The sequence below is a fragment of the Meles meles genome, chromosome 9, assembly GCF_922984935.1.
Source record: "Meles meles chromosome 9, mMelMel3.1 paternal haplotype, whole genome shotgun sequence".
In the NCBI taxonomy this organism is placed as follows: domain Eukaryota; kingdom Metazoa; phylum Chordata; class Mammalia; order Carnivora; family Mustelidae; genus Meles; species Meles meles.
Genome location: NC_060074.1, coordinates 59,704,506 through 59,731,678, shown reverse-complemented (window position 1 = coordinate 59,731,678; position 27,173 = coordinate 59,704,506). Strand labels below are relative to the sequence as shown.

General features: G+C 38.0%; 1 protein-coding gene across 5 annotated transcripts in view; it reads left to right on the top strand.

Annotated features, from left to right (window-relative positions):
• The window catches only part of LOC123951175 (fibroblast activation protein alpha), a 74,108-nt gene that overhangs the window by 31,033 nt on the left and 15,902 nt on the right, over positions 1–27,173 (top strand). For 4 of the 5 annotated variants that reach the window (XM_046019897.1, XM_046019895.1, XM_046019896.1 and 1 more), the window contains 10 exons: positions 1,492–1,627; positions 4,997–5,041; positions 11,211–11,315; positions 11,414–11,484; positions 13,279–13,332; positions 15,302–15,426; positions 19,496–19,543; positions 24,859–24,957; positions 25,423–25,492; positions 26,231–26,425. In XM_046019897.1, the coding sequence (XP_045875853.1) occupies positions 1,492–1,627; positions 4,997–5,041; positions 11,211–11,315; positions 11,414–11,484; positions 13,279–13,332; positions 15,302–15,426; positions 19,496–19,543; positions 24,859–24,957; positions 25,423–25,492; positions 26,231–26,425 (948 nt within the window). The remainder of the gene's footprint in view (positions 1–1,491; positions 1,628–4,996; positions 5,042–11,210; positions 11,316–11,413; positions 11,485–13,278; positions 13,333–15,301; positions 15,427–19,495; positions 19,544–24,858; positions 24,958–25,422; positions 25,493–26,230; positions 26,426–27,173) is intronic. The other variant, XM_046019898.1, reaches the window with a different exon arrangement.

The following is a 27,173-nucleotide window of genomic DNA, read 5'->3' as shown; positions in this document are numbered from 1 at the left end:
ACATAAGAGGTCCCCTACGCCCTGCTTGGTGGGCCTCCTTACCACTTCCCAAACCCTAGCAGGCCACGGCTTGGCTTCTCTCCTGCTGCCCCATGAAGGGGAGTCCAGCCAGGGAAGAGCGATTGATCCCTAACAGGGAAAAGAACCTCAGCAGAGGCCTTTTCTGGGCCCTGCCGGGGTGAATCCACTTGGAGATAATTTAAAATGGCTTTATTTATTTATTTATTTTTGGGGGGATGATCCATTACTACCCCAACCCCAATCTAGTTGATGAAAACTTAATTAAATGCATCTTTTTTTTTTCTTTTGAAGTGTCATTCTCCTTAGGAGGCAAATGGAATGATACAAGGGGTAGTGTAGAAGGAGGCAAGAGGCTTTGTTGGGGCATCTGTAAAATATTAACAATTTAACAGTAAGAGGTAAACTTTTCTCAGCACTCCCCATGGAGCAGGTGGAATTCTCAAGAACTTAAGCACTCTCAACAAATTTTGTAGCAAGGTTTAAATTTGGTAATATTATTATTCCCATTTTATATAGGAACAGAGGGGCACAGATATGTTAAGTAAGTAGCCTTAAATAGGATAACTGGTAGGAGGTAAAACCAGAATCGGAGCCAGAGACCCTTCCAGTTCTGGGATTTCTTTTACATCAATGTCCAAAATTCTGTGATTTATTTATATTGATGGTCTCTATCTGTGGCTTCATCCTCAAAGCCAAGTAACAATTGCTGCCATTCACTAACACCAATACATGCCAAACATCATTTGAGTTACTAAGTATACATCATCTCTGATTATTATAGTAAACCTGAATTGCAATGGCTGATCACGGTCACAATTAAAACTCAGCTTCCAAAACAAACCTGCCTGGAGAGAAATACGGGCATGTATCATACTTGGCTCTCTCTCAATGAGTTAAAAAGTGAAAAATTCAGTTTACCTGTGCAAAATCACCAGTTTAATGGTTTTTCCCTCCAGATTGACCAATAGTTTTGGCCTCATGTCTTAAAATTTTTCTTAAGGTATAAAAATCCAAAATGAGGAAAAACACAAGCATAAAATTATTCCATTTAGATGAATGAGCTCTCTTACAGATATTCTTTAAAAGTCAGCAAATATGGGGTGCTTGGGTGGTTTAGTCAGTTAAGCATCTGACTCTCGATTTTGGTTCAGGTCATGAACTATAAGGAGCCCCACATCGAGCTCTGCACCAGCCAAGGAGCCTGCTTCAGATTCTCTCCCTCCCTCTCCCTTTGCCCCTACACCTGCCCTGGGCTCACTTGCACTCTATCTCTTTTTAAAAAATAAACTAAATAAAAACAATTCAGCAAGCATATTTAAGCCTTCTCTGTAGAGAAGGAAAAGTTTTACCCTCCTTATCTATGGAATAAATATTTCATTATAATAAAATACATCCTTTAGAAAACAGAACTTAAATTATTTGACGTGATGCTGATTTATGGTTGTGACTCTCTGTTTTGCTTTTTTGCAGTGATTATTATTTCAGTTGGCTCACATGGGTTACTGATGAACGGATATGTTTGCAGTGGCTAAAAAGAATCCAGAACGTTTCGGTTCTGTCTATATGTGACTTCAGGGATGGTTGGCAGACATGGGATTGTCCAAAGGTAGGTTATAGTAAAGCCACAGAGGTGTATTTCTGAAGATGAAAGTATATGAGAGTGTGAAGATGAAAGTGTACTTATCTGTAGTTAATATTTTGTATTATAAGGCCAGAATTGCCTCATTCAACTCTTGATCCTTTGGAAAAAACAAACAAACAAACAAACAAAACAAAACAAACAAAACAAACCAAACAAAAAACCTCTTTATTCAGAGTTCATTGTTTTAATTAAATAAGAGAATCCTTGTTTTCTTAGATAGCATTAGCACTGATACTGCATGGAGAAAACCACTAACTGAAACAATGTAACATTGGAGAAATAAGATGAGTGGTTCTGAGTTAGGATAGGAATCTGTCCTTTTGAGAAGATACAATTGGCAGTCAAAAAACCCAACATAAGGAGGATGAAAAGATAAGATGGGCCTATTAGGGAAATAGATGTGTTCTATAAGAAAGAGAAAGAAAGAAAGAAAGAAAGAAAGAGAGAAAGAAAAGCAAATTGTGCTATGTTCTATTCAGTGTCAAAATTGAAAAACAAAAATTTCATAGGAAATGGATATTATCAAAAGAAAGCCAAATATCCCCCCCAATTTTTATTCTTTTTAAATTTTTTTTTCAGTGTTCCAAAATTCATTGTTTATGCACCACACCCAGTGCTCCATGTGGATAGCTGAGACTATGACATGAAATTATCCTGCTCTCCTGTTATCTTGGGAGCACTCTATACTGTGGTAATTTTAGGGAGGGAAAAAAACCTTGAAAATTAGGCACAGATTTACTGTTGAGTTTTAATTGTTTCTATTGTTCAAATCCAAACATAATCTGTTAAACTAATGAGTTAGACAAGTACTTCAGCATCTAGAAGCTTTAAAACGAGCCTGTCCTAAGTGCTCATATTAGAGACTAAGAAATACAAAATGTTTTCTTTAAATAGGAAAATACAAAATGTTTTCTTTAAATAGGAAATTTGATGGATACATTTCATAAGATTTCTAATTATGAAGACATGTTTCGTTAAACCAAATATAGAATAAACCTATTTTATAAAGCAAGAAAAAAAGCACACAGAGCAATCAAAGTAAATCACTAAATTCCATCTTGAAATTAGGACACTATGTTTTGCAAGAAAAGAGTCATATGAATCTATTTGGAAATATATCAGGACTATAATAGTCAACATTACTCGGGCTAAAAATATTTTTTAAATCACTACTCTGTAAGACGCTTGACTAATTTTGATGGAATATGCTAGAAGCTTATTTTTATCTTATTTATATTTTGATATACAAAACAGAAAGATTTTGGCTTTAATGCAGTAGCATGGTGGGGGGGGGAGAAAAGAATAAGCTTGATTGTGGTAGTTAATTAGAAACCATCCGTATGATAAATCAGCTTTGGAGGAATATATCTCCAATGTTTTTATTAAATCTAGGTGTGAGGAATTATTACTTTAATTTTATTACTTTAAAACTATAAGATCAGTCATTTAGATACAATTTTTAGTTTTCAAAAAAAAAAGCCATTTAAAAACAGCAATTGCTTTGGAATCTGAAATTCTAATTTATCAAAATCAGGGACAACTTTAATCCAAACTGACAGAATATGTAAGATGCTTATTCAAGGAGATGCGGAATTCCTTGGAATATAAGCTTTAGTTTTATGGCCCAAAACAGTGATTAAATTTAGAATACCAGGTTTAATTAACCTTAGGATTTCAAAACAACCACTGTTTCAAAATAATTTGATAAGTACATGGAACACATTTTCAGATTTAAGAACAACAAAGCGTTGAGTTAGACAACAAAGCTGTGCCTTAAGATTTATTATTTCCTTGCTTTTTATGACAGTACCTTTTCTCATGGTTCTCTTTCTTCTTCACTGACTGTTCTTTCTGTTTCCAGCTCTTCTTTTTCTGTCCTCTAGAAATCTTATTATTCTCCAAATTATCTTATATTTGCAAGATAGGCTAACTGCTGTAACAGCAGTAAAGCCCTTCCAGTAATTCAGTGGGTTAAGATAATAGAAATGTTTTGCACGTTCATGTAACTACCTACTAGTGAGTCCAGGTGAGTGGGGAATGGTGAGGGGTGGGAGATGGGGTGCTCAGGAGGATGGCATTTCTGCTATCTTATCTAGTGACTTCTAAGGCTAGTCCAAAGTCATTCAAACCTGAACACCAGCATCCAGTTGGGGGATGGAAAAGGGAATAGAGGATCATGTATAAGAGATTTTTATAGGTTAGGCCTTGAAGTGGAATGAATCACTTCTACTGACACACCATTGGTTAGAACTTATCACATGACCACATCCTACAAGAAGGAGGCCTGGGAACTGCAGCTTGTCCTAGCAAAAAGAGGAAATGATTGCTGATAATCTTAGAGTCTTTGCTACAACCCTCAACTTATTCTTTCAGTGACTTTTATCTATACCAGAGGTTTTGGTTACCATTTGCCCCTCAAATTTATTCTGAGGATTTGAACTTTTAAGTATCTCTGGCTACATTTTCTCTGGTCTGTCCTCATTCTTAATACCCAGATGTAGGCTTTTATCATCTTTTTTCCAAGCATTACAACAGCCTTCTAGTTGATCTCTCTGCCTTTTTCTGTCTTACTCACTTCCAATCCATTCTCTGTATCATGTTTGCAATTATATTTCCCAAATTGAGATTTTGAAATCCTTCAAAGGATTTACCCAGTGGTGGAGTCCAAACTTCCTAGGATGACATCAGAGTTTCTCCAGGATCTTTCTGATACCCCTTCATCTTTCCTCATCTTCAACTCTTTTCAATAGTTACCCTCCCCTTGGCCATATTGAACCACACTTGTGGCCTACTAAGCTGGCCTGGTCTCTGTGTTGTTCATTTCACCTAGAATGTTCTTTCTCTAAATGTTTGTCTAGGAAAGCCAATTAGGCTTACTAAATTTTGTTCAATAAATGATTGATGGTATTATGCTAAAATATGCACCAAAATAAGATCTAGTGCACATTTTAAGATTTCTATCTGCTTAATAAGACTAAGAAAAGAAAAAAAATTAACCTAAATTCCACTGTGAAATAACTTTTTAAACTACATAACACCAAGTGCTTAGGTTGTGCTAGGCTTCCACAGACGTAATAATTCTAGGCACTGCCTTATGGAAAATTAAACCAGAATTCTTAAAGGTTTGCATAAGATCCAGCTTTTAGATTACTCATGGGTATGCAATAGTGCTAATGTATAAGATTTTGAATATGGTCATCTTAAACTCAAGTGTGAAGTTACTCGATTACAATAGTACAGTTTGTGTAGGCAGCTTAACTGGTTCAAATGCCCAGATCGTATTTAGGAAAAACTGTTCTCCTGATGGTATGCTTGATGTGATCTTTCTTTTAGACCCAGGAGCATATAGAAGAAAGCAGAACTGGATGGGCTGGTGGAGTATGATTTTGCTATATTTTCCTTATATTTTAATGTTGCTTGGCAGATTCTCAGCTATCTAAGGACTATTTCAAATGTATCCAAATTGGCACTACTTGTTTCATAGAAAAAAATAACAAGGTAAAAAACAACAACAATAAAGGTAGTGGTCCTTTCAGCAATTTTGTGCCAGACAATTTTAATGTCTATATATTTAAAATTCTGTTGAGAACTAACCATATTCCTCATGTCCCAACCTTAGCTTTTTAATTGACTCTCTGATATTCATAACTAATGCTCTTATTAAACAAATAAAGATTATTTTTTCAAAAGGGATCATAATTCCTGATCGGCTTAAAATAATAATTATTAGCCATTTGAAGCCAGAAGAACCAAATATACTGATATTCTTAGTCATTTAAAGATAATCTACCTTTATTAAATTTCATATAAACTGAAATGAGTAAGTGAATTATATCTTTTTTTCCAGTCTTTAAGTGGTACCAAATAGGAAAACATGTGTTTTTGTTATGGCTTTTTTTTTATCACTTACATGTAGAGTTTTCAGGATAGGTTTATTCAGTAATTTGTGAGAATTTTTAGTGTAAAAAAATCACGTTTTACAAAATTATTACTTGTGCCTAATATCCCATGAAGAATACACAATAGGACAGAGAATGAGTGAACGTAATGTTCACTTCATACACACTTCATACACACTTCACTGCCACTTCATACAAGCATATTGAATTTAACTCACATTTGGATTTAAAAACAAAACAAAACACACAGTTTCTCTGAGTGGCACATGCAAAGACAAGGGAAAATTTTAGGACCTTGTTTAACACATTAACTCGTGATATAAGGACAATAAAGAATTTAGAGTCAATTGTAAGATGATAACTCATAAAAATTCAAGTTAAGGTGTGTAGAAAGAAGGTAAATGGTAAAGTAAAAATCATCAGATATTAAAAACTCTTTTTTGTACACTTTTCTGGATTTAGCAATATTAGCTTACATATATAACTCTGTCTTCATTTAAAGATATTTCAGTTTTATTCATTAACTTGAGAGTAGTTACTTTACTAATTCCATACAGTAAGTGTAAGTTATATTCTGAAATGGTAAGGTAACAAGGATAGGTGTGTACTTGAGGAAAAGAAATGGGGAAGTCCTATTTGAGTTCACTCTGCCACTGTGATAAGTAACACGAGAAAAATCAGGAGTATTCAGTAAAAGCACAGGATTTTCTTAATTTTTGGAATGTTGGTCAATCTGAAGCTCATCTTCAAAAAAGGTAATTCCTAGATCATTGTTTGAAAACTTGAGGAAAGGGGAAGTTAATCTATGAGTTCACTCCCATTATAAAATTTCCCGTAGAGACTGAAGGCAGAGAAGAATACTTGAAGACGTCCTTTGGTTGTATTCTCCATAATGATAACATAGCTGGAGTTACTGCAGAATAACATGAATGATATGATTTTACAAATAGATAAGCAATGATGCCAACAGTCTTCTCAAAGACATGATTTCAGGAATCCACACCTGAAAATGTTACCAGCATTCAAAATACTCTGAAATATTTTAGAATGCATCTTTTGAAATCTCTTATTTATAAGCATCTTAGAATCAACATTTTTTTTAAAGATTTTATTTATTTACTTAACAGAGATCAAAAGTAGGCAGAGAGGCAAGCAGAGAGAGAGGGAGGAAGCAGGTTCTCCGCTGAGCAGAGAGCCCAATGCAAGGCTAGATCCCAGGACTTTGGGATCATGACCCGAGCCGAAGGCAGAGGCTTTAACCCACTGAGCCACCCAGGCATCCCTCAACATTTGTATCTTATCAATTTTTACAATCTAGATAGAACGGGCCTTGCAACCTCCGCAAATGAGCTGGATGAATGGATCGATTAATTAATTAATTGCCTTCTAAAGCAATAGAACATTGTTTTAATTACCTACCCTCAGTGGAGGCACATCCATATCCTTCAAAGGAAGATGAGATCCTTACATTAAATAAAAAATTATTTTTAAAAAATCATGCCAAAATAAATCTAGTGAACAGTGCCTTATTTATCTGCAACATATGATTTTGTGCTAGATCGTTTTAATGTCTGTAGCTTTGGAACTCTATTGAGAAAAATTATTTTTTCATGTACTCATCTTGATCTCTTAAAATTTACCCAGTAGTCTGTAAATTTTCTAAACACCGGAAGAGGTATTGTCAGAAAATCTTTGCACTGATAGCTGTCAAGAATAAGCTCACATTCTCCAAAGGCAGCTGCTTTGAAGAGGCCATTCATTAGATGTTGTAAGTTTTGAGATGTCTTTTGAAACTCAGGCCATAACTTTATATGCTCATAACTCATATGTCATAATATTCTGGATAGCTTCCTTTGACCTATAATCAAACCAATGGCTTAATAAAACTACCCAGGAATAACCTAGAAATATGTATGTCTTTCAGACATTTGTTCAAGTAATATTAATGAAGTTTTTAGAGAAAGTTCACAGGCTAGCCATGTTACTATAAAATTAAAGAGCAATTTTAGAAAAGTTGTTCCTTTAGAATTTATTAAGGAAATTTAAACTGAGAAACACTTGGAAACCGCCTGTGAATCAGAGGCGTGAGATTAAATGACTGGGATAAAGCAATGCACCCGTTAGCTGCAGGCACAGAACTCGCAAATGGAACTTTACCTATAACTTTCTCTCCTCCAGCATGAGATATTCAGTGTCTTAATTTGGGGGAAATAACCTAACATCTCCTTTGGTATTTGATCAGAAAAATAACAACAAGAAGTTCATTTCAAACTAATTTCTTCTTGTCCTGTAGACAACAGACAAAAAAAAAAAAAAAAAGAAAGAAAGAAAGAAAGAAACTTAATCAAAGGACCTAGGATTAAGTTATTAAAATTTGGAAAACAGGCACTAAAAGTGTACAACTCAGAGTGCGAAGCCACATTTAAAGCATTTTAAAATAAGTAAGCAATACACTACACCTCCCTTAGCTGTTGGCAAAATCCCTTTGTTCAGAAAAAATGAGGGTTGTTTTGGGTTTGTATTTTTTTTTAACTTTTAGGTGAGGTTTTATTTCCTTGTTTCACAAATAAAGCTGGCCGCATTTGGTTGCCAGAAAAATGAGTTTTCTACTCGATGCTTGGAAGTCTGTGCTTTTCACCAAATGCGGACTCCGTTTAGGTATCAGCCTTTGCTAAGTAGGACCTCAGGGTTGTTCCACAGCCACGGCAAGAAGTTATCTGGTGGTAAATAATCTTACTTTCCAAGTACAATATTTGAAATGGCTTTGCACATAGTGGTGAGTAATTTATCAGAAAATCTAAGCACAGAGAAGGGCTGTGAAAAGGCCCTGTTAAAACTGAGGACCACCTAGTTATGGGTGCTTATCTAGGGTCTGGGTAACTTGCTGCTCAAACCACTTAACTCGGGATGCGTGATGGACCCAGCTCTGGGAAAGTGAAGGCGGAAATATTTCACACTCTCTTTAGCTCACCTGAGTTACCCGTTCATCTAAAGCAGCTGTCTTCAACATGTGCAATAAAAGGGGAGAAGATAACAGTCTTTGCTTAGCAGAGATACTCTTCCTGTTCACCTGATTCTCATATCTTAAAACATAACACGCTGCCCTCTTATTTTTTTCAATGAAAATGAAATTTTAAGTCTTCATCTAGAACAAAACCTTTTTTACAGTTCCTTACTATCTGAAGGTGTGAGGAGTGTATGTTTTTACTCTGGCATCTTAAAATATTTTGTGACCCTGGTTCCATTTTAGTGGAATTGTCCATTTAGACAATGTAGCACTGGTTTTTGTCTTTCAACCTGAGGAGTGAGAGGGAGGCATTGTGAAATGGCTATCACTAAGTAGGTATATCATTATTTTTCCATAGGCAAAGCTTCATTCTGAAATGAAGAATGGCTTGTCATGGCGACCTATGCTAATGAAATTCCATCCACAAAATTACAAGCCAGAATCTCTTTTCCCTGGGCCCCCTTTTCTCTCTCAATTTCATTTAGGGGCATTAGTCCCAATCCCCCAAGTCCCACTGAGTCTGGTCTTATGATTAATGAAACTAACAAAGGAATCATATAAGGAAACAGATTCTCCATATTCCACTTTTCATTTGGTGAAAGACATCCATTCTATGCCAGAGTGATAAGACTTAGGGTGTATTAGTTTCCTGAGACTGCCGCAACAAACCACCACAAACTCGGTGGCTTGAAACAACTGAAATTCACTCTGTCACCATCTTGGAAGCTGTAAGTCCAAAGTCAAGGTGTCAGCAGGGTCGTGCTCCCTCTGAAGCTCCCAGGGAAGAATTCTTTCTCACCTCTTCCAGCTACATACAGGTGGCCCTTGGCTGTCCTTGGATTTCCTCGGTTTGCAGTTACGTCTCTCCCATCTCTGTTGCACCATCGCGTAGACTTCTTCCCCGTGTCCCTGTGTGTCTAGTGGTGTTCTCTCTTCTGATGAGAACACCAGCCAGACTGGATTCAGGGCCCACCCACCCTAACCCAATATAATCGCATCTCAGTTCTTACCTTGGTCTTCCTCCATCTGGGGGGCTAAAACAAAGTGCCATAGCCTGAGTGGCTTAGAGACAACAGAAGCTGATTTTTCACACTTTTGGAGGCTGAAAGTCTAGGTCAGGGTGCCAGCCAGGTTGGGTTCTGGTGAGAGCTCTCTTCTGGGTTACAGACCACCAACTTCTTGAATCCTCACATGGTAGAAACAGAGCAAGGAAAGACAGTTCTCTGGTGACTCTTGTGAGGGCATTAGTCCCATTCAGAGGGGCTCTAACCCTATGACCTCATCCTAATCACCTGCCAAAGGTCCCACCTCCTAATACCGTCCTTGTGGTGGGCTAGGGTTTAAAATTTGAATTTTGGGGGCGATAGAAACATTCAGTCCATAATAGTCACCACTGGAGATTCTGGGTTCAAATGAATTTTGGAGAATGTTCTTTAGACCACTACAGACACCAAACTCAAATAAATGACATTTTAATATGCATCCATAACCATCAATTTTATCAAAAAGCATCAATTATCAGATCACACATGGAGCCTTCACTTAAAAAGCCTACAGCAACTAAAAGATACTGGTAGTTTGGTTGTTGTCCCTTGGTCAGTTCTGAAGGAAGCACTTCTGGCTAGAGACAACTGGTTTGGGATTATTTGTGGGAATCTCTACTGGGGGATGCAGAGCAGCTCTTCCTTCCTGTGGCCGTTTTTTGCCTTTCTTCCACATCTCAATGACAACAAAGCCAACAAATCTAAGATAAGGTTTTTGTTTTTGCCATTTTTTTTTCAATTGAAATGAATGTTTTTTGTTTTTTTTTATTACGTTGAGTTGATGGTTATTTTTTTAATGGTGGAACTACTAGCTGAAATAGGGTGTGAGTACATTTGCAGGACTTTAGTTCTCTATACCATTCCGAATGCAGAGGTGTTACTTGCTCTGTTCCAGAGCACAGGTAAGCTGAGTGTCAGAGACTCCTTCGGTCCTTCAGCAGTTCCCAGCAAGTGGCCAGTGGGGGCCCTGGGAAGAGGTCAGAGACAGGCAACGAGGCCTGCTTGGCTCCCTGAGCTCAAGGAGTAAACCTCCTACTTGCCTTAGCTGGGGAAACAATTTTATCTCAAGTCTGAAAGTTCTAGAAGCTTCTTTCCAACATTAAAAACTGTGGCTAGCAGGCCATGATATTTTCATGTTTAAAATGTCTTCATTGAGTCATTGGCATTAGGTGGTTGGCATAAGACAAATCAAAAATCAAAAGAACTATCAGCCTTCATGACTCATACTTTGGTCAAATACCACATTTTAAAGTTTGACTTGACTAGATATCAACACTCACTTGTGATTCTTTTAACTCTATTTCAAACCACATTATCTCCAAGCATAGACATTCATTCCAAATTAAACATTATAAACACAGCGTTATGTAGTAGCAATTAAGCAGCAGTTGGAATGTGCAAATGCCTGTTGGAATCCCTAGGAAAGCTGTCTATCTGAAAGAATAGGATTTCAGCTGTGAGTGATAGAAGGCCGGGGAAGCAAGACGTTCTGGTTCCTATAATCCTAACTATCCATTGCTTTTAACAACAACAACAAAAAAATCTATAGTTTTAGTTTGGTTTGTCTTTTGAACATAACCTCTGTTCATTTCTTCCAGTTCTTTGTTTCAACACCCGTTTTCAGCTATGATGCCATTTCGTACTACAAAATATTTAGCGACAAGGATGGCTACAAACATATTCACTATATCAAAGACACTGTGGTATGTTCCTTCCAAGATTTATCTCCTCAAAGATCATTCACTTGAGGTTGCTCAAATAACGCTCAGCTTCACACAACATAATGTTTGTCTTTTTATAGGAAAATGCTATTCAAATTACAAGTGGCAAGTGGGAGGCCATAAATATATTCAGAGTAACACAGGATTCACTGTAAGTATTGCATGAAGCATGATGCACCATTCAGGTTTTAATTGGCACTGATGGACACACAAATGATACTGTACCACCTCTTCGTTAAGAACATTTTTGGTTACTTACTCTGTACGTTAGTCAGTCGCTGTCGTTTCGTGAAGACTGCACATTCTTTAACAGCTAGTTAACATGAGTTCTTTCAGGAAAGAATATTTAGTAAGCGGTCATGTCTCTTGTGATACTTGGTAGATAATTAAAGTATAACATTTTAAAAATAACAACTCCTTCTAAACACAAATTTTATTCTTCATCACTCAAAGAAAGGAACAAGCTTCAAAAATCCATAAAGGGCAGCCCGTAAATGCAGACATTTTTTGGTAGTGATTCACTGTTATAAAAATTTAAGATCATTATCGGTAACAGCTATCATTTTTTGAACAATTACTTCCTACCACATACTGTGAAGTAGAAACAGAGGTAGGGGAAACCCGAAGGCAGGAAGACCCAGTGATGGTGTTAATTGCAGCCTGCAAAATGGGGGACTGACTGAACTAGAACGGTGACAATGAGATACAGACTCTTGGAAGGAAAAGCTATGCCCCTTTTTTTGTGTGTCCTTAGTGCTTAGCATAATGTCTGACACAGTGCTGGAATTCAGTAAACGTCTGTTAAATGAATGAGAGGAAGGGCACATGGCCTTAAGGACAGGTGGAGGATGAACAAGACAGCTGACTTCGTGGCAGTGAAGGAAAAGGGAAGGAAAGGCAAAGTGGACTCGGTCGCCAGGATTAGATGAAGGCAACCGTGAAGTCTCTGACAGAACAGGAAAGCCGTGGGGGGCTGCTTAGAAAAGACACGGAGTAGTTTGCTCACTGGTGGTTTGAGATGATGATGTGCGGAACAGAAGTGCAAGTGATCGTTCCCTGGGCTGGAGTCATGTGACGTTAGTCACCGCACTCGGAAGGCTGCTGGTTTAGAAGACACAGTTACTCCTAGGAGTGATTTGCATTCTCTTACCTTTTCTTTCTACTCGGGGATAATGAGGTGTTTATGACAGTAAAGACATAGAAGCTCCTGGGCCACTGAGCAGTCCTAAGAATTAAAAATGGGCAACCGAACCTGACTTTCTACACTCCATTATGCTCTCCCTCACCCCTCCCCCCCGGCCAAAAAAAAAAAAAAAGACAGTTACTTCGTGATATTCAGATGAACTCACAGAGGAGTGAAAATCATGCCACTAAATTGGATTTCCCACTTCACGGCTATATTAAGACAGGTTAGAACTGGGACCCAGATACTTAAGTAACAAGTATGTTCTCTTGTGACTTCTTTTGCATCTGGGTAAATTAACATGGCTCTTTGTGTGGTGTTGTAGCGTGGATGCATTTCTGAATTTGTAACAAATTCATCTGTTGTCGGAGCTTCTGTAAAGCAAATTCAAAATGTCTTCAGAATCATGGACAAAATTAATATAGCCCAGAGAGCCCAGTAAACTGTCATGGATCGGGAAGGAGGTGACATCAGTCAATATCCTACCTTATTCCGTGTAACTCGTAACTAATGAATCAATATACCTATAATAAAAAAAGGAATATTCAACATAATTTAATCTTTCTCTTATGATTTGAAAGTGAGAGTAAGTACATAACATTCAGAGTTATAAACAGCAGTGATTTATCTACGTAGTGCCAAATAATAGTTTCATTAGACGCACATTGGACTCTACTGTTTACCCTATTAGTATTAATACTAACAATTCTGTCAGCATTTAGTTATCAATACTTATTTGATAACTTCTAAATATATTTTCAGGTTTTATTCTAGCAATGAATTTGAAGGCTACCCTGGAAGAAGAAATATCTATAGGTAATTTATGTCAATACATTCTAATATTTTATACATTAATATTTGAGTGAAAATCTGTCAGAGGCATTTGGATATGCAGAATATTTTTTAAAGCCTGAAATGTAATAAAAATTATATGTGAATCAAGGTAAAACATTTAGAGAATCGTACACCACATCAGTGTAAATATATACACTTCCCTGGGGCATCTGGTGGCTCAGTTGGTTAAGCCTTCAACTCTTGGTTTTGGCTGAGGTCAGGATCTTAGGGTTGTGAGATTGAGCCCTGCCTTGGGGGGGGGGGAGGTCCGCACTCAGCAGGGAGTTTGCTTGATATTCTCTCTCTCGTTCTCTCTCTGCCCCTCCTCCTGCGCATGCGTGCACATGCACTTTCTCTCTCTCAAAAAATGAATAAATCTTTAAAAAATTTATGTACACCCCCAAATATTAGTTAATTCAAAATGTTTTCAGAGAAAAAGTCAAGAGATTCTAATGCTGATATAAGCATGATACTAAATACTTCAACTAAATTTAGATGTAATTGAGGACATTCATCCATTTAGCAGCCACTTACTAAGTCCCTACTATGTCCCAGGTCTTGTGGCTATTGCCTTTTCATGTGATTTCTTTTAATATGGCTCACTTTGGCAGAAGCCTATTACTATTGGAAGGAATTCATCTCTGTCCCTAAATTAGTGTTTAAGTTGGCCCAGTTGGCCCCTGGGTGATTGGAATGGTGCCCTTTATAGCCCTCTCCAAATATAGAAGTAGAAGTCAGAGTTACCATGGGCTGGTAGTTTGCTATATGTCAGGCACCTTGTTATCTACTTTTCATTGGTAATTTCATTTAATCCCCACAACTTCAGGAGGCAGGTGATATTGTTAGAGCCAGAATTTTGTACCTGGGCATGCTGACCTAGCCCCCTTACTGTTAACTGCTTACCTAACATTCTAAGATTAGACAAAAATGTGAACGTGAATATGAACTGTAACCAAGGAAATAAGGAATTTTCCCCCTGCTGCATTCCTCTGCTCCCTCCTGGATCATGACTTCTTAATCCACTGAGCCACCCAGGCGCCCCTCATGACTTCTTATCTATTGGAGAGAAGCCCTCTGTGGTGCTAGCATGTCTCTGGCTCCCCTTGACCATGCCCCAGGCAAGGTCAAGGGCAGCAGCAGAAGGAATACTGGAGGAGCAAATTATTTTACCAGCCACAACAGACTCTGACCATGACCTGTCCTGGCATCATCATACCATCTAGTCTGCCCCAGATTAGAATCTGATTCTGAGGGTTTGGGGTCAGGTCTGGAAGTCTGTATGTTAAAGCCAGTCATCCCACTCAAGAGCCATGAAGAAGCTTTGCTGGGGAGAGGGTGGGTCCAAAATGGTAAGTATAGTTGGCTTGTGTAAGAATGTGGTGGGGGGAAGCATTCCCGGGAAGAGCTTCCCTGACCCTAAACTTCTTTCAGAAAGGATTGAAAGGCACAGGAGGCACTTAAAAACTATGTTGTTTCTTTTTTTAATTTCCACTTTGCTTATGACTGATTTCCCCTTCCAGATATATGATAAGAACAGCGACCCCTTTCTTGGTGAGACTGCCAGACTTTCCTTGCATGTTTTGCATGGGAGTACAAAAAGAGAGATGGGAAGATGAAGAACTATGCATTGCCAAGCACTCTGTAAGATGTAAGGGATGAATGGCTATGGGAAGTGGTTACCTCACTCCCATTCAAGGTGTTAGCTATTTCTCTCACCCCAGAGAAACCAAAGGGCTTCTCTCTCAAGGCTTGTGCCTCTTCAGGCAAAGATGATTGAAAATCAGGCTACATCAAAATACTGTAATTCCCCTTCACTTTAAATGATATTGGCAAGAGAAAAATAGAGTGGGTTTGATGTCAATATGTAAATTAGTCATTTTACATGGAGTAGTACATTTTGATAAATACAATCTCAAAATTTCAGCTTAGTTTTATTTTCATTTTCCTCTAGAATTAGCATTGGAAGCTATCCTCCAAGCAAAAAGTGCATTACTTGCCATCTAAGGAAAGAAAGGTGCCAATATTACACAGCAAGTTTCAGTGACTACGCCAAGTACTATGCACTTGTCTGCTATGGTAGGTAAAGGACCCGCCACGAGCTCCACCACCCCACGGCCAATGTTGTCATCCTTGTCACCATCGTCCTCTGATCAATCCTAAACTACAGGTTATCAAACACTTGTTATGCATGGAGGCTCTTACCTATGTTATCTTATCTAACGCTTATGGGGAAAAAAATGAAAGGAAGATTGGAGAGCATTTTATCCCGATATTTTGCAGTTGAGGAAATAGAATGACTTGCAAATGATCCACACTGCTGGTAAGCAGCGGAGCCAGAATGGGAGCAGGGAGGTGTTGACTGCAGATCCCAAGCTCTTGCCGACCGGGTGCCACAGCAGCCTGACGTTAACGTTATATGCAAACACCAGCTACCCACTGTCACAGCAAGACTTGAGCAGTATCACAGAAAGAAGCCATCCCTATTAAAATGGTTGCTGGACTTTGGCCCCATTTGCCTGGAGAAATGTCAAACTCCAACAGACAGGGGAAAGAATAATGTCCTAAAAACCTGAACTCCTTCCCTGGGAGGCCAATATTTCTTTGAGATATAGTTTTAGCAAGGATGTAAAGTAAACTTTTGTCACCTCGTAGGTCCTTTCTAAATTAGGGAAATATAAGTAATTCATTCACATAGTAAAAAGTCATAAGGAATAAAGTAGACCAAATACTTCCAGGTTTTTTAGGCCATGTGTAAGCTTAGTGAATAATTTCCATCCAAATAATTTTATTTTATGCATAACACCTCATCTATATCTTGAACATATGACAAACCATGAAAAAGGTTAAATTAGGCATCAGTAGATCAATGAGATATGTTGGGGTCTCAGTAGGCGTCATGGAGATTTGGAAAACGGACTTGAGAAATATCTGCTTTTCCGTTCTCTACCCCATCCCCCTAACTAATCCCTGAGTTTCCCTGGTGAGGAACAGCAAACAGAGAATGTTATTATGAACTACATGCCACTCTACTGTTTCTGGTATCAACTCCCAGTGGAAGGTAGATGAGAGAACAAATGGAATCTTTGGCCGATGAAGATCCCTGACCAGTTTCGGCAGACCCCACATTCTTTACTTCCTAGAAGGAAGGCTGCCTTGTCATGCCACTTTCCTCATCCCTATCACCTGGCTCCAGAACCGCAGCCCCAGCTCAACTGACTGTGGAAGTGAATAAACATTTTAACTCATATGGTCCCTTTAAGAATGGCATGGGTTGTCAGTTTGATACAACTACTTTCACAAAATGTTGACACAATGACATCTTTGAAAAGCCAAGAGATTGTTGTCCGTGACTGTATGCGCTGATTGTGGTGATGACACTTAAAGATATATATTAAATGTCCTTCTCAAATTATATGCAACATTTTTCAACCCAACTCAAATTACATGCAGATTTTTCAACATTTGAAAGCTTTACATGCCAGGCATCTAGTATCATTGAACTAACTATACTGAGTCATCTGTTTGTCTTTCTCTCCTGAAGGCAGAGGCTCCTTTCTTTTCATCTTTACATTCATAAGGCCAAGAAAAATGGTTCCTGCACAATAATTATGCATAATGCATAATGGTTGAATGGACATTGGTGCTAAAGAAGGTCAAAGCCTATTGCTTTTTGCAAAGCCTAACAAAAAACTTATTCTTATGCTGACATTTTTACACACTGAGACCTCAGTGACCCTACACTTGCATACATTCGTTTATATTTTTATGCATTCTGCATCTGTATAATGCTTCAAACCTTTTTGAAAGCACTCTACCATTTTTTATATCACCTTGTTTTCCTAATATCTGCCTGAGTCTGAGTGCCCACTGGAAAGATAAGGAAGCAAAGACTAAGCTCTCCTCAAAAGTTGGTGGAAGAGTCCTTTCTAGAACTTGAATCGCCTGACTTTTCCACACTCACTCTTGCTCGGCAGTATGGTAATTTCCCATTTAGCAAAAAATATACTGTGTGGGAAGCATCACATCGTCTGGTGTTTTTGAAGCTCCAGTAAAATGAGTCACTGAGCCATCATAAGAAAAACCTTGAAATCTTTCCCTTTAGGACTAAGAGTAAAGCCTCATTATGTAACTTCAAACTCTCCAAGAGATGGTGAGTAAATCCCAGATAATAGGATTAAATAGGTAAAAATCCCCTTCCTGAGGCTGATGAAACAGAAGTAATGCAAAGGAGGGACTCCAGACAATTGAGGCTTTTAAGCCACTGCAACCACATTCTCAGGCCATTTGTATCCAGAGTGGACAGTCATTAGTCTGTCTCAGAATGTGGCCAAAAAAGATATGCTAGTTGTCACTACTGGAGCTGCATACCCATGAAAATTCCATAGGGTGGTTGCTGGTTAACTGAAGTCAAGAAATTCAGATTCATGTTTCATTTCCTTACATTTTGACCAAAAATATAATATGTGTTTGTCCCTTCTAATAACTTTGAAGAAAAGCTGGTCAAAATGAAAATCTCTGAAATTAAATTCTATAAAATTTTGAAACTCCACACAATAGAGAATTATTTTTTGGGAAAGCCTAATAAATAATATCCTTTCTCCTCACACTCAAGTCAGGCTGAGGAGTCAGGCAGGAAATTAAAATATTAGCTTTATTACCTATAAAGGTTACTCAGAATTACCATTAAACAAATACGGCTACAACTAGACAGTCACTGGCTGCCGCCACAGACCCCAGCATTGTCCCACTTAGAGCACTGAGGATCCCTTCAAGAACAGGCAGAAAGAAGCCAGGAACAAAGCAGAAGGAGTTACTTATAGCCAGGTCTTCTGAGAACTCATCAGAAAGGTTATCCCCCTTCAGCTTGCTTGGTATTCAGAGTGCTGCTCTAATGATATTCCACAAAGAAGGAAGAAGCATCAGGAGTACAAATGAACCTCTACCCCCAACCTCCATGATGTGTCTTTTAACCCATTGACTGCCAGAGCAAATCTATCCTTTAAAAGTATATTTCAAGGGACCCCTGGGTGGGTCAGTCATTTAAGCTTCCCACTCTTGATCTCAGCTTAGGTCTTGATCTCAGGATCGTTGAGTTCAAGTCCCCCATTGGGGTCTACATTGAGTGTGGTGCCTACTTGACAGAAATAAAAAATTTTTAAAAAGTACAATTCCAGGTATTATTTTATCTTATGGTTCAAGTAAGTTAGAGATAATTAGTGCTTGATTTTTTGTAGATCTTGTTAAAATGGCCTGTTTCTGCACAGAGCACCCGAGTTCTGTACGAGGGACTCTAGTGTGCCACCCAGAACCCCCCTCATTCCACTAGCTGTTGAGAGTGCTGGTAGCCACCGACAGCTCACAGCTGAGCCCCCACCCTAGGAATCGCTCTCATCCCATGGCGCATCCAAAGACTGCTCCAATATGGGATATAAAAGTCGGCCATGTTGATACATGGAGGCCATTCTGCCAACCATTCAGCTCCAGATTCCCTTTGGGGGCTGGTAAGGTTTGTGTTTTGACTACACTAAAGCCCACCCTCCCTCATCACCCCATCCTTCCTTTCCCAGAAGTGAGCATCCTAATACTCCCCCCAGGAAAACCTCTGGGCCACAAACTTCTGGGTCTCTTTCCCAGGGAATGTCACCTACCACAGCCTATAGGTAACAGATTCTATATACATTTATCTCTGCATCTATTGATTTTAAGGGGGGAAGATGATGGGTTCCACCCACCAAAATAAAATGAACATTGGACCAAGAAGCCAGATGGAAAGTATCATCTGGGTGCTGATGAAGGTTGTCAGATAATAAAGACACAGCTAAAACTCGCCCTTACAACATGATGTATTCTCAGACGGCCATTTATCATGGCAGATCCTGTGGGCCATTTGTGTAATGAGATTTGGGCTATTCAAGATCACTCCTGGAAAAGCTCACAAGCAACTCTTCTCTCACATCTATTCTTTGACTGATCTCATGTGTTGTTTAAATGTAACTTAAAAGGTGATATTTACTTCTCCACGGGAAAAAAGTAGCTGTAGAATTGAGATATACTTGAGCTTGACATTAATCACAAATATGACCAGTTTCTTATCGGAAACTCAGTGTTATGCTAAAGCATGTTTTTGTTTTCATGCTGTGCACAGGCCCTGGCCTCCCGGTTTCCACCCTTCACGACGGCCACACTGATCAAGGTACGCTAACTTGCATGCTCTTGTCTAAAAAAATCCTGAACTCTGGGTGACATTATGCTGGAGGCAGCAAGACAGTTTCCCCACACCAACAAGGTGAAATCTTGTGGTCAAAGAGCCTATAGTCACATAGACTTGGATATCCTTTGAGTCAAATCTGACCCTGTGAAATATAATAATTATTTGCAGTAAGAACCTGGCATAACACAGATGAGTTATATCACAGGGATTCATGCTGTCTTCTCCAGTCAGCCTTATCAAAAACACAGGCGGTTAGCACTGGAAGGAAACTTGGGTATTTAGCACAACCTCCCTCCCAAATAAGAATTTTTGCTTCATTGCAACATTCCAAACTAGAGACAAATTCTGGATCTAAGTCCAGTTCAAAACAGAGGGTGTCTGACTATCACGCTGGCTTTTTTGTTCTAACAAATACATCACGCTATTGCTACGAATGAAATCCCTCAAATTTAGAGGCTTTTCCCATTTTCAGCTGTTATCAAGATAGTCCTCCTCCAACCCATATCTGCGATATTGGTTCAAAATACTTCACAGATCAAAGATGACCGTCTTTGCTCTCACCAGAGTGGTCCAAGTGTGTGATTGCGCCCATACTCTTCCCGCAGTTGCCCCGTTGGCTTTTGATTTAGTACTGAACAATGTTATAGGGTTGAAGTTGAGGGAGACGAGGGATAATGAGGGACTTCGGGACTTGTGCCTGTGATCCTCCCTGGACAGCTTTGGTGACAAGTCAGGAGACTGCTTAGGGGTTAGTTTGCCAACACAATGGCTCAATTAAAATAGGTGAAAATAAGGTAATGAGGAAAAACAGTAAATTCAGAAGCTCTGGGCAGGACAGGTATTATAACAGAGGTACTATGAATTTAGTGTCATTTTGCAGTTGTGGGGTTTTTTTGTTGTTGTTGTTTGGTTGGTTGGTTGGTTGGTTGGTTGGTTGGTTTACCTCATGTCTAATAATGAAATATCTTTAAGAATAAAAGATTGTATTTCTCAGCATGGCTCATCTCAACCTTCAGTAAGAGACATTTTAAAGCAATACTACATTCAAATCTGTAAGATTTTGTTTTAATGGAAATTCCCATAAATGTATGATTCCCATTTTATCATGACAGCTAAAGGTCAGCCTTCCTTTTTTCAGAGCATGAATTTCCACATTCTTATTATCCTTCTATTCCTGCCAGAAACCAATTTCAGTACTGCATACAAAAGTGTTATTACTTCACCCAATACTTAGAAAATAGGTGCAGTGCTCATGTCACTCTCATTTCTCATATGTATTTATATGTTTTCTAACCCCCGAATAGAATGTGATTTTTTTAGAACACAGTTCTGCAAACTTGCCTCGTGATGAAATTCTCCAGAGACATTTATTATAAATACAGATGCTCAGGCCCTCCCCAGAAATTCCAGTTCAGTGGATCTTAGATTGGGCTAGGGAACCTGAAATTTCAAATAATTCTCAGATAAGCAGCTTTTTAGAGCTGATGCTAGGTCTTCTGTTTATCGGCAGGGTTTTTTTTTTCCTCACCCATTTTCTGTTGCATTTGGTGCCAGAAATCTTTACACAACAGATATTTATTAAGCACCTAACACATTAAGTCAGACATTGTGCTGGAAACTAGATCCTTAAAATGAACAGATTAGATATGGTCCATGTCCTCAAGGAGATTATAAATCAATGGAGAATGCAAACATGTGAGTGGGTAATATAGTGGAATAAATGATTAGGATGGAGGAAAAAGAGCAGGAAAGCACATAAGCAGAGTACTATATCTGAGGCTTGGGGGTTAGGAAGTGTCTCCTAATGATTGATACATCAAACTGGAAACTCACGAATATAAAGAAGGAATTAATGTTGCTTAGATGTCTGGCTTGGTCAAGTGGGTTGATATTAACGCTTTTTACTGGAAGAGGGATTCACAGCCAAAAGAATGTTTTTGGGGAGATGATGAATTTTGTTTTTAATGTTGAGCTTGAGGTGCTGATGGGATAGCCAAGTGGAGCTCTTCTGGAGTGACAGAGTTTTGGATCTGGACACTGGATTGAAGATGAGGAACAAGAAGTCATTAATTTATGAAATCCACGGTTACTAAGACCATGGAAGTGGATAAGACCACAGAGTAGGAATAAAGCTGTGTGGAATACCAACATGAGAAATGGGAAGAGAAAAATGAACCTATGAAGGAGACAGAGAGAGGAACAGAAGGAGAATAACCTTGAGAGTAGGGTTTCATAGAATGCAGGCAGGAGAGAAACCCAGGAAAGAGGGAGGGCTCATCTGTGTCAAGTGCTACAGAGAGTCAAGTGATACCGGCTCTGAATCAATGAATTTAGCAAGAGGGAGATTACTGTTGGCTTGGTCAGACCAGTTGCGGAGAAACAGTGGAGGTGGGAGCCAGATTGAAGCAAGTTTAGGCTTGATAGGACATAAGTAAAAAGAGAATCTTTTCAGTAGACCTGCCTGAGAAGAGGAGGACAGAGGTGGGGTGATGGCTGGTAGCAGTTGATAGAGGTTTAATTTTTTTTTGAAAGATAATAAACATTTTAGCATGGTTTAAATGCTGATGGAAAAAAATTAGGGGACCAGAAAGGGTCGAAGACATAAAGGAGGGAGGTCCCCAAGAAATCGGGAAAAAGTGGGGTCCAGAGACAGGTGGAGATTCATCTCTGGCATTGTGCTGAGCGAGAATGAAGAAATTACTAATGTAATTGTATGAAAGTTTGTAGACATTGCAGAGAACTGTGCAGTGGCTTCATTTCATCAGCAAAGTGGGGATAAGAGCATTTGAAAATAACACAGGACCCGAACCAGGTGCTTTAGAAACCCAGAAGAGTTGACACTTGACATAGACATCCTAATGGAGGCTTAGTTGCTTCAGGTGCAGGTGCTCATTACAATTACCCAACTGATCAAATGACCTCATTTATCAGCTTTTCCACAGATACTTCACATACTTTAATTAGTGGGAAAAATATAGTAGCTAATATAATTAAAACAAAAAATTCTTGCATAATCCATCAATTTTCCTTTTTTATTTCATAGAAGAGTCCACAAACAGAGAACACATATGCACACATATCAGGTACTGATTAATAAGTATGCTAGGTACTGAGTACAGAATGATGAGTGAAATAAGGTGAAAGGTGCTCTGGGCGGTAGCCCTCCTTCCACGTTATAGGCTTTGAATGCAAAGCCACATGGAGAAACCCAGTCGGCATCCACACTGCCGACAGTCCTATGAGATCCCATTTTGCTCCAAGGGGTGGGAAAATTGCCAAGTTACCATATGTACAGATACTTCTCTGAACTATAGAGCATTAACAAGCGTATGAATTAACTTCAGCATGTCAGTAAGCCGGGAATCAGGAAAGTTCAATAGCTAGGAAAGGGATGGAGGACTCAAACTCTAACCAACCTGGCAACACTTGGGTAGAGTTTCTGACTTCCAGTACCTGTTGGTAAAATGATAAAAGTAAATAAGTAAATTATAAATATAATAATAAGTAAAATATGATAATAAACAAATAATCAATTATAACACAGTCACTCTGTACTTGCTCACTCAGGATTCCCTTCATCCGTAATAGCTCCACACACAGAACCCACACAAGGAGAATGAAGAGCTGGCCTCATTGTACTTAGAATTGTATATTTGGTGGGGGGTTTTTGTTTTGTTTTTTGGGGTTTTTGGGTTTGTTTGTTTTTTTTAACTTTTAAGATGCCACAAGTATCTCTTTCCTGATGAATTATCCAAAGTTAAAATGAAATTTATTATGTATCTTATACAACTCATACCAAAACATCTATACTTATTCTAAGATTAAATATAACATGTTGGAACAAAATGCCATGAGTATATGAAAACTGAGAGTTACAAGGGAAGTGGTTTGGCAAACTTACTGTAGTTACAAGTACTCCTCCAGTTCCCTATCTTCAAGGACCACTTTTAAAAAGGCACAAAAACAAGAAGTTCACAGGATGTCTTTTGTAAAAACTGCTGTATCTCAGAAGTCATCCAGACCTTCTTTTAAGAAAAATAAATTGACAAACTCCACATGCTATATGAAAATCTATCTTTTCTCTAGAAGATAACTAGAATCAATTCTAATTCAAAATATAACTTGCAAAAAGCCCTCAATTGCTAGAAACCTATTTGCATGTACCACAAACTACAGCATCAGGAGATCAATAGATTGTTCAGTTTCAAAGATTAAAGTGTGAAACATAATTAAGCTCAAATATAAGCAGCGGGTTTTTTGAAGATCCTTTAAGTTGAAAAACAGAAAGAGATCAGAGCGTGCATATATTGCTATTTTACTAAGATGTATAACTACCTTGACAAAAATGATCTGAAGGGATAGGATGTACAATAATTCAATTACAAAAAAGGGAGGCATATCCTATATTAGTTAAGTACAACAGTAAAAGATTTAAGAAGAAATATATGTTAGGGTGCCCAGGTGGCTCAGTCAGTTCAGTGTCTGACTTGATTTCAGCTTAGATCATGATCTCTGGGTTGTAAGATCAAGCCCTGAATCTGGCTCATACATTGGGCATAGAGCCTGCTTAAGATTCTCTCCCTCCCTCTGCATCTGCCCCTCCCCCCTTCTCTCTCTCTCTCAAAAAAAAAAAAGAAAAAATCACAGAAAGAGTATTTGACTTTATACATTGAAAATTTAAAAACAAATTTTGTGACTACACAATCATTTTTAAAGTATTTATTTATTTGAGAAAGAAAGAGAGAGCATGGGTGCATGAGCAGGGGTGGGGTGGGGGAGCAGAAGGAAAGGAAGAGAGAGCATCCAAGCAGACTCCCTGCTGAGCAGCCCTAAGGTCATGACCTGAACCAAAATCAAGACTTGGATGCTTAACCAACTGAACCACCCAGGCACCCTTATTTTAATTTGAGGTCTCAGCAATATAGATTTTACTTCTACTACATTTTTTTTTTCTTAGTAGATGATTAAAAAAAAAAAAGTCCCCACTCAGGTCATAGCTTCATGTTAGAAAATTGGAGATGGGAAAATATGGTGAATAAACATTGTTGCCTCTGTGAATCTGCCCAAAATGTGTTTTGATGCCATAAAGATCACTTCAGGAGGCAATGATTAATGTCCTCATACACTCATACCTGCTTTAAAGGCTGGGTTAAAAATATACTTGTCAATATATAACTTCTTATACAGTTCCTTAATCAGCTTCAGTTTCATCTATGTTAAAGCCAAAAGAATTTTAAGAAAGGAATTTTCTTCTGGAATGCTATTAATTGAAAAATGAACTTTTTATTTTTTTAAAGAAATTAGAATCCTGGAAGAAAACAAAGAATTGGAAAATGCTTTGAAAAATATCCAGCTGCCTAAGGAGGAAATAATGAAACTTGAAGTGGATGACATTAGTAAGATCTTTTAAAAACTTCTCATTTACAAATATGAAGCTGAACACTTATCTTGCTTTCTTTTCAAAAGGAATAGAGTAAATATTATAATTCAAACCTTATAATATCAAATCTTAAGTAAAACAATCTTCCTGTAACAATAGAGTTTCACAAAAGATCTTTAATATGTTTGTAAATAGAGTTGATCTTATGCTTTTCTGTAGCTCTATTTCAACACTGGTATTTTTTAAAAAAGTTTACCTAATTTTAATTTTAGAGTGTGTGCTTTTAGAGAAACAATAACTCAAAATTTCTAGTAATTTATAAATTTGGCAAAAATATGCAATAAAATCAACTTATAATATATTCTTGATTTTTTACAATTTACTACTTATGAATTGATTTTGTGTTATCTTGTTATTAAAGAAAAATAAATAATGCTATGAATATAGTGGAATGAAGATTTTTCTTCTTTTTCCCCCCAAGCTTTATGGTACAAGATGATTCTTCCTCCTCAATTTGACAGATCAAAGAAGTATCCCTTGCTAATTCAAGTGTATGTAATATTTTCTTTGGTGTAAAAACTATTTACTGAAAATATGTTGAATTAAATACACATTTATGAGATAGAATGAACCATTCTCCTTGGTAACAGTTCCTATTGATGCTGTTTTTATATATTCCTCAACTAATCAGAGTAAATAAAATATGGCTATTTAAAATAGATTGAGGAAGTTTGGGGATTTTAGATGGACTGGCTTGCATTCGCTGTCTTGAATTTCCTTTGTATGGCAAATTGCCGAATGTGTCAGAATACCTTTGAGATAGAGAAATTGCAGCCAAAAAATATTGTAAATCATCTTAATGTCTTATGTAAGTGAGTTAGAAATGAAATAAGGGAATGGAATACATTTAGTGGAATCACACCCAAAATCAGTGCTGACCTACACACAATTTGCTTAAAACACCATGCATTTTTTTTAGTATATCTTATGCCTGCTTTTAGCAAGTGGCAGGTGGCAGAAATGACGAAAAACCCACACATATTCCTTGAAATGCCAACCCTAGATGTATCCGTTTTGGGGAATAGGAGAGGCTGTGTCCCAAAACAACTTCCTTGTAGCAAACCTCTGGGAAAAGCCTGGTCCTCTCTTGATTTTGAGCCAGTTCTAATGCCACTGTTATTGAAATTTTATTATACAAATGTACTGGGAAATACTAAAGGCAATTCTTAGCCATAATGTGAAGTTGAGTTTTACAAAGGAATCCAAGATTCTTTTTTTTTTTTCTTTAGGTACGGTGGTCCTTGCAGTCAGAGCGTAAGGTCTGTATTCGCTATTAGTTGGATTTCTTATCTTGCAAGTAGGGAAGGGATAGTCATTGCCTTAGTGGATGGCCGAGGAACAGCTTTCCAAGGTGACAAACTCCTGTATGCAGTGTATCGAAAGCTGGGTGTTTATGAAGTTGAGGACCAGATCACAGCTGTCAGGTGAGCACCTTCTTATTCAACACAGAAATTGATGTGCAACAAAAGTCATGCAATCACTGTTGGGTTTCTCCATCTTTAATGATGTCATTCTTTTTTTTTTTTTTTTAAAGATTTTATTTATTTGAGAGAGAGACAGTGAGAGAGAGCATGAGAGGGGAGAAAGTCAGAGGGAGAAGCAGACTCTCCAAGGGGCAGGGAGCCCGATGCGGGACTCGATCCCAGGACTCTGGGATCATGACCTGAGCTGAAGGCAGTTGCTTAACCAACTGAGCCACCCAGGCGCCCCTGATGTCATTCTTTTATTCTATTTTCCTAACTTCATCTAAAGTTACCATTAATCTTAAAGAGATATTTTTTCCCATTAAGAGAAAAAATTACTGATGGGAAAGAACTAATAAATATGTAGAAACATGATTTATAGTGATAAATGACAAATAACTCTCATTTGATATTTCAGTCATTCTGATATCCTTTCATTTATTCACATGGTTCCCACACAAAAAATTGTATAACTCTGGGGATGGTCCATAGACAACCAAACATCTGAATTTGCTCAAGCATTGTGGATTCTGGCTCATAAATTTAGAAATTCCTCCCAAGATTTCATCAACACTCTATCCGTACAGATGCTAGGCATTCTTTTGTAATTAAGCTAGCTGTGAAGTTAGGCTCTGTTAGCATGAAAGTGTTTTCCTGTTTTCATTTGACAAAAAATTCATTTTATGTAGTACAAATTATATTATGGAAA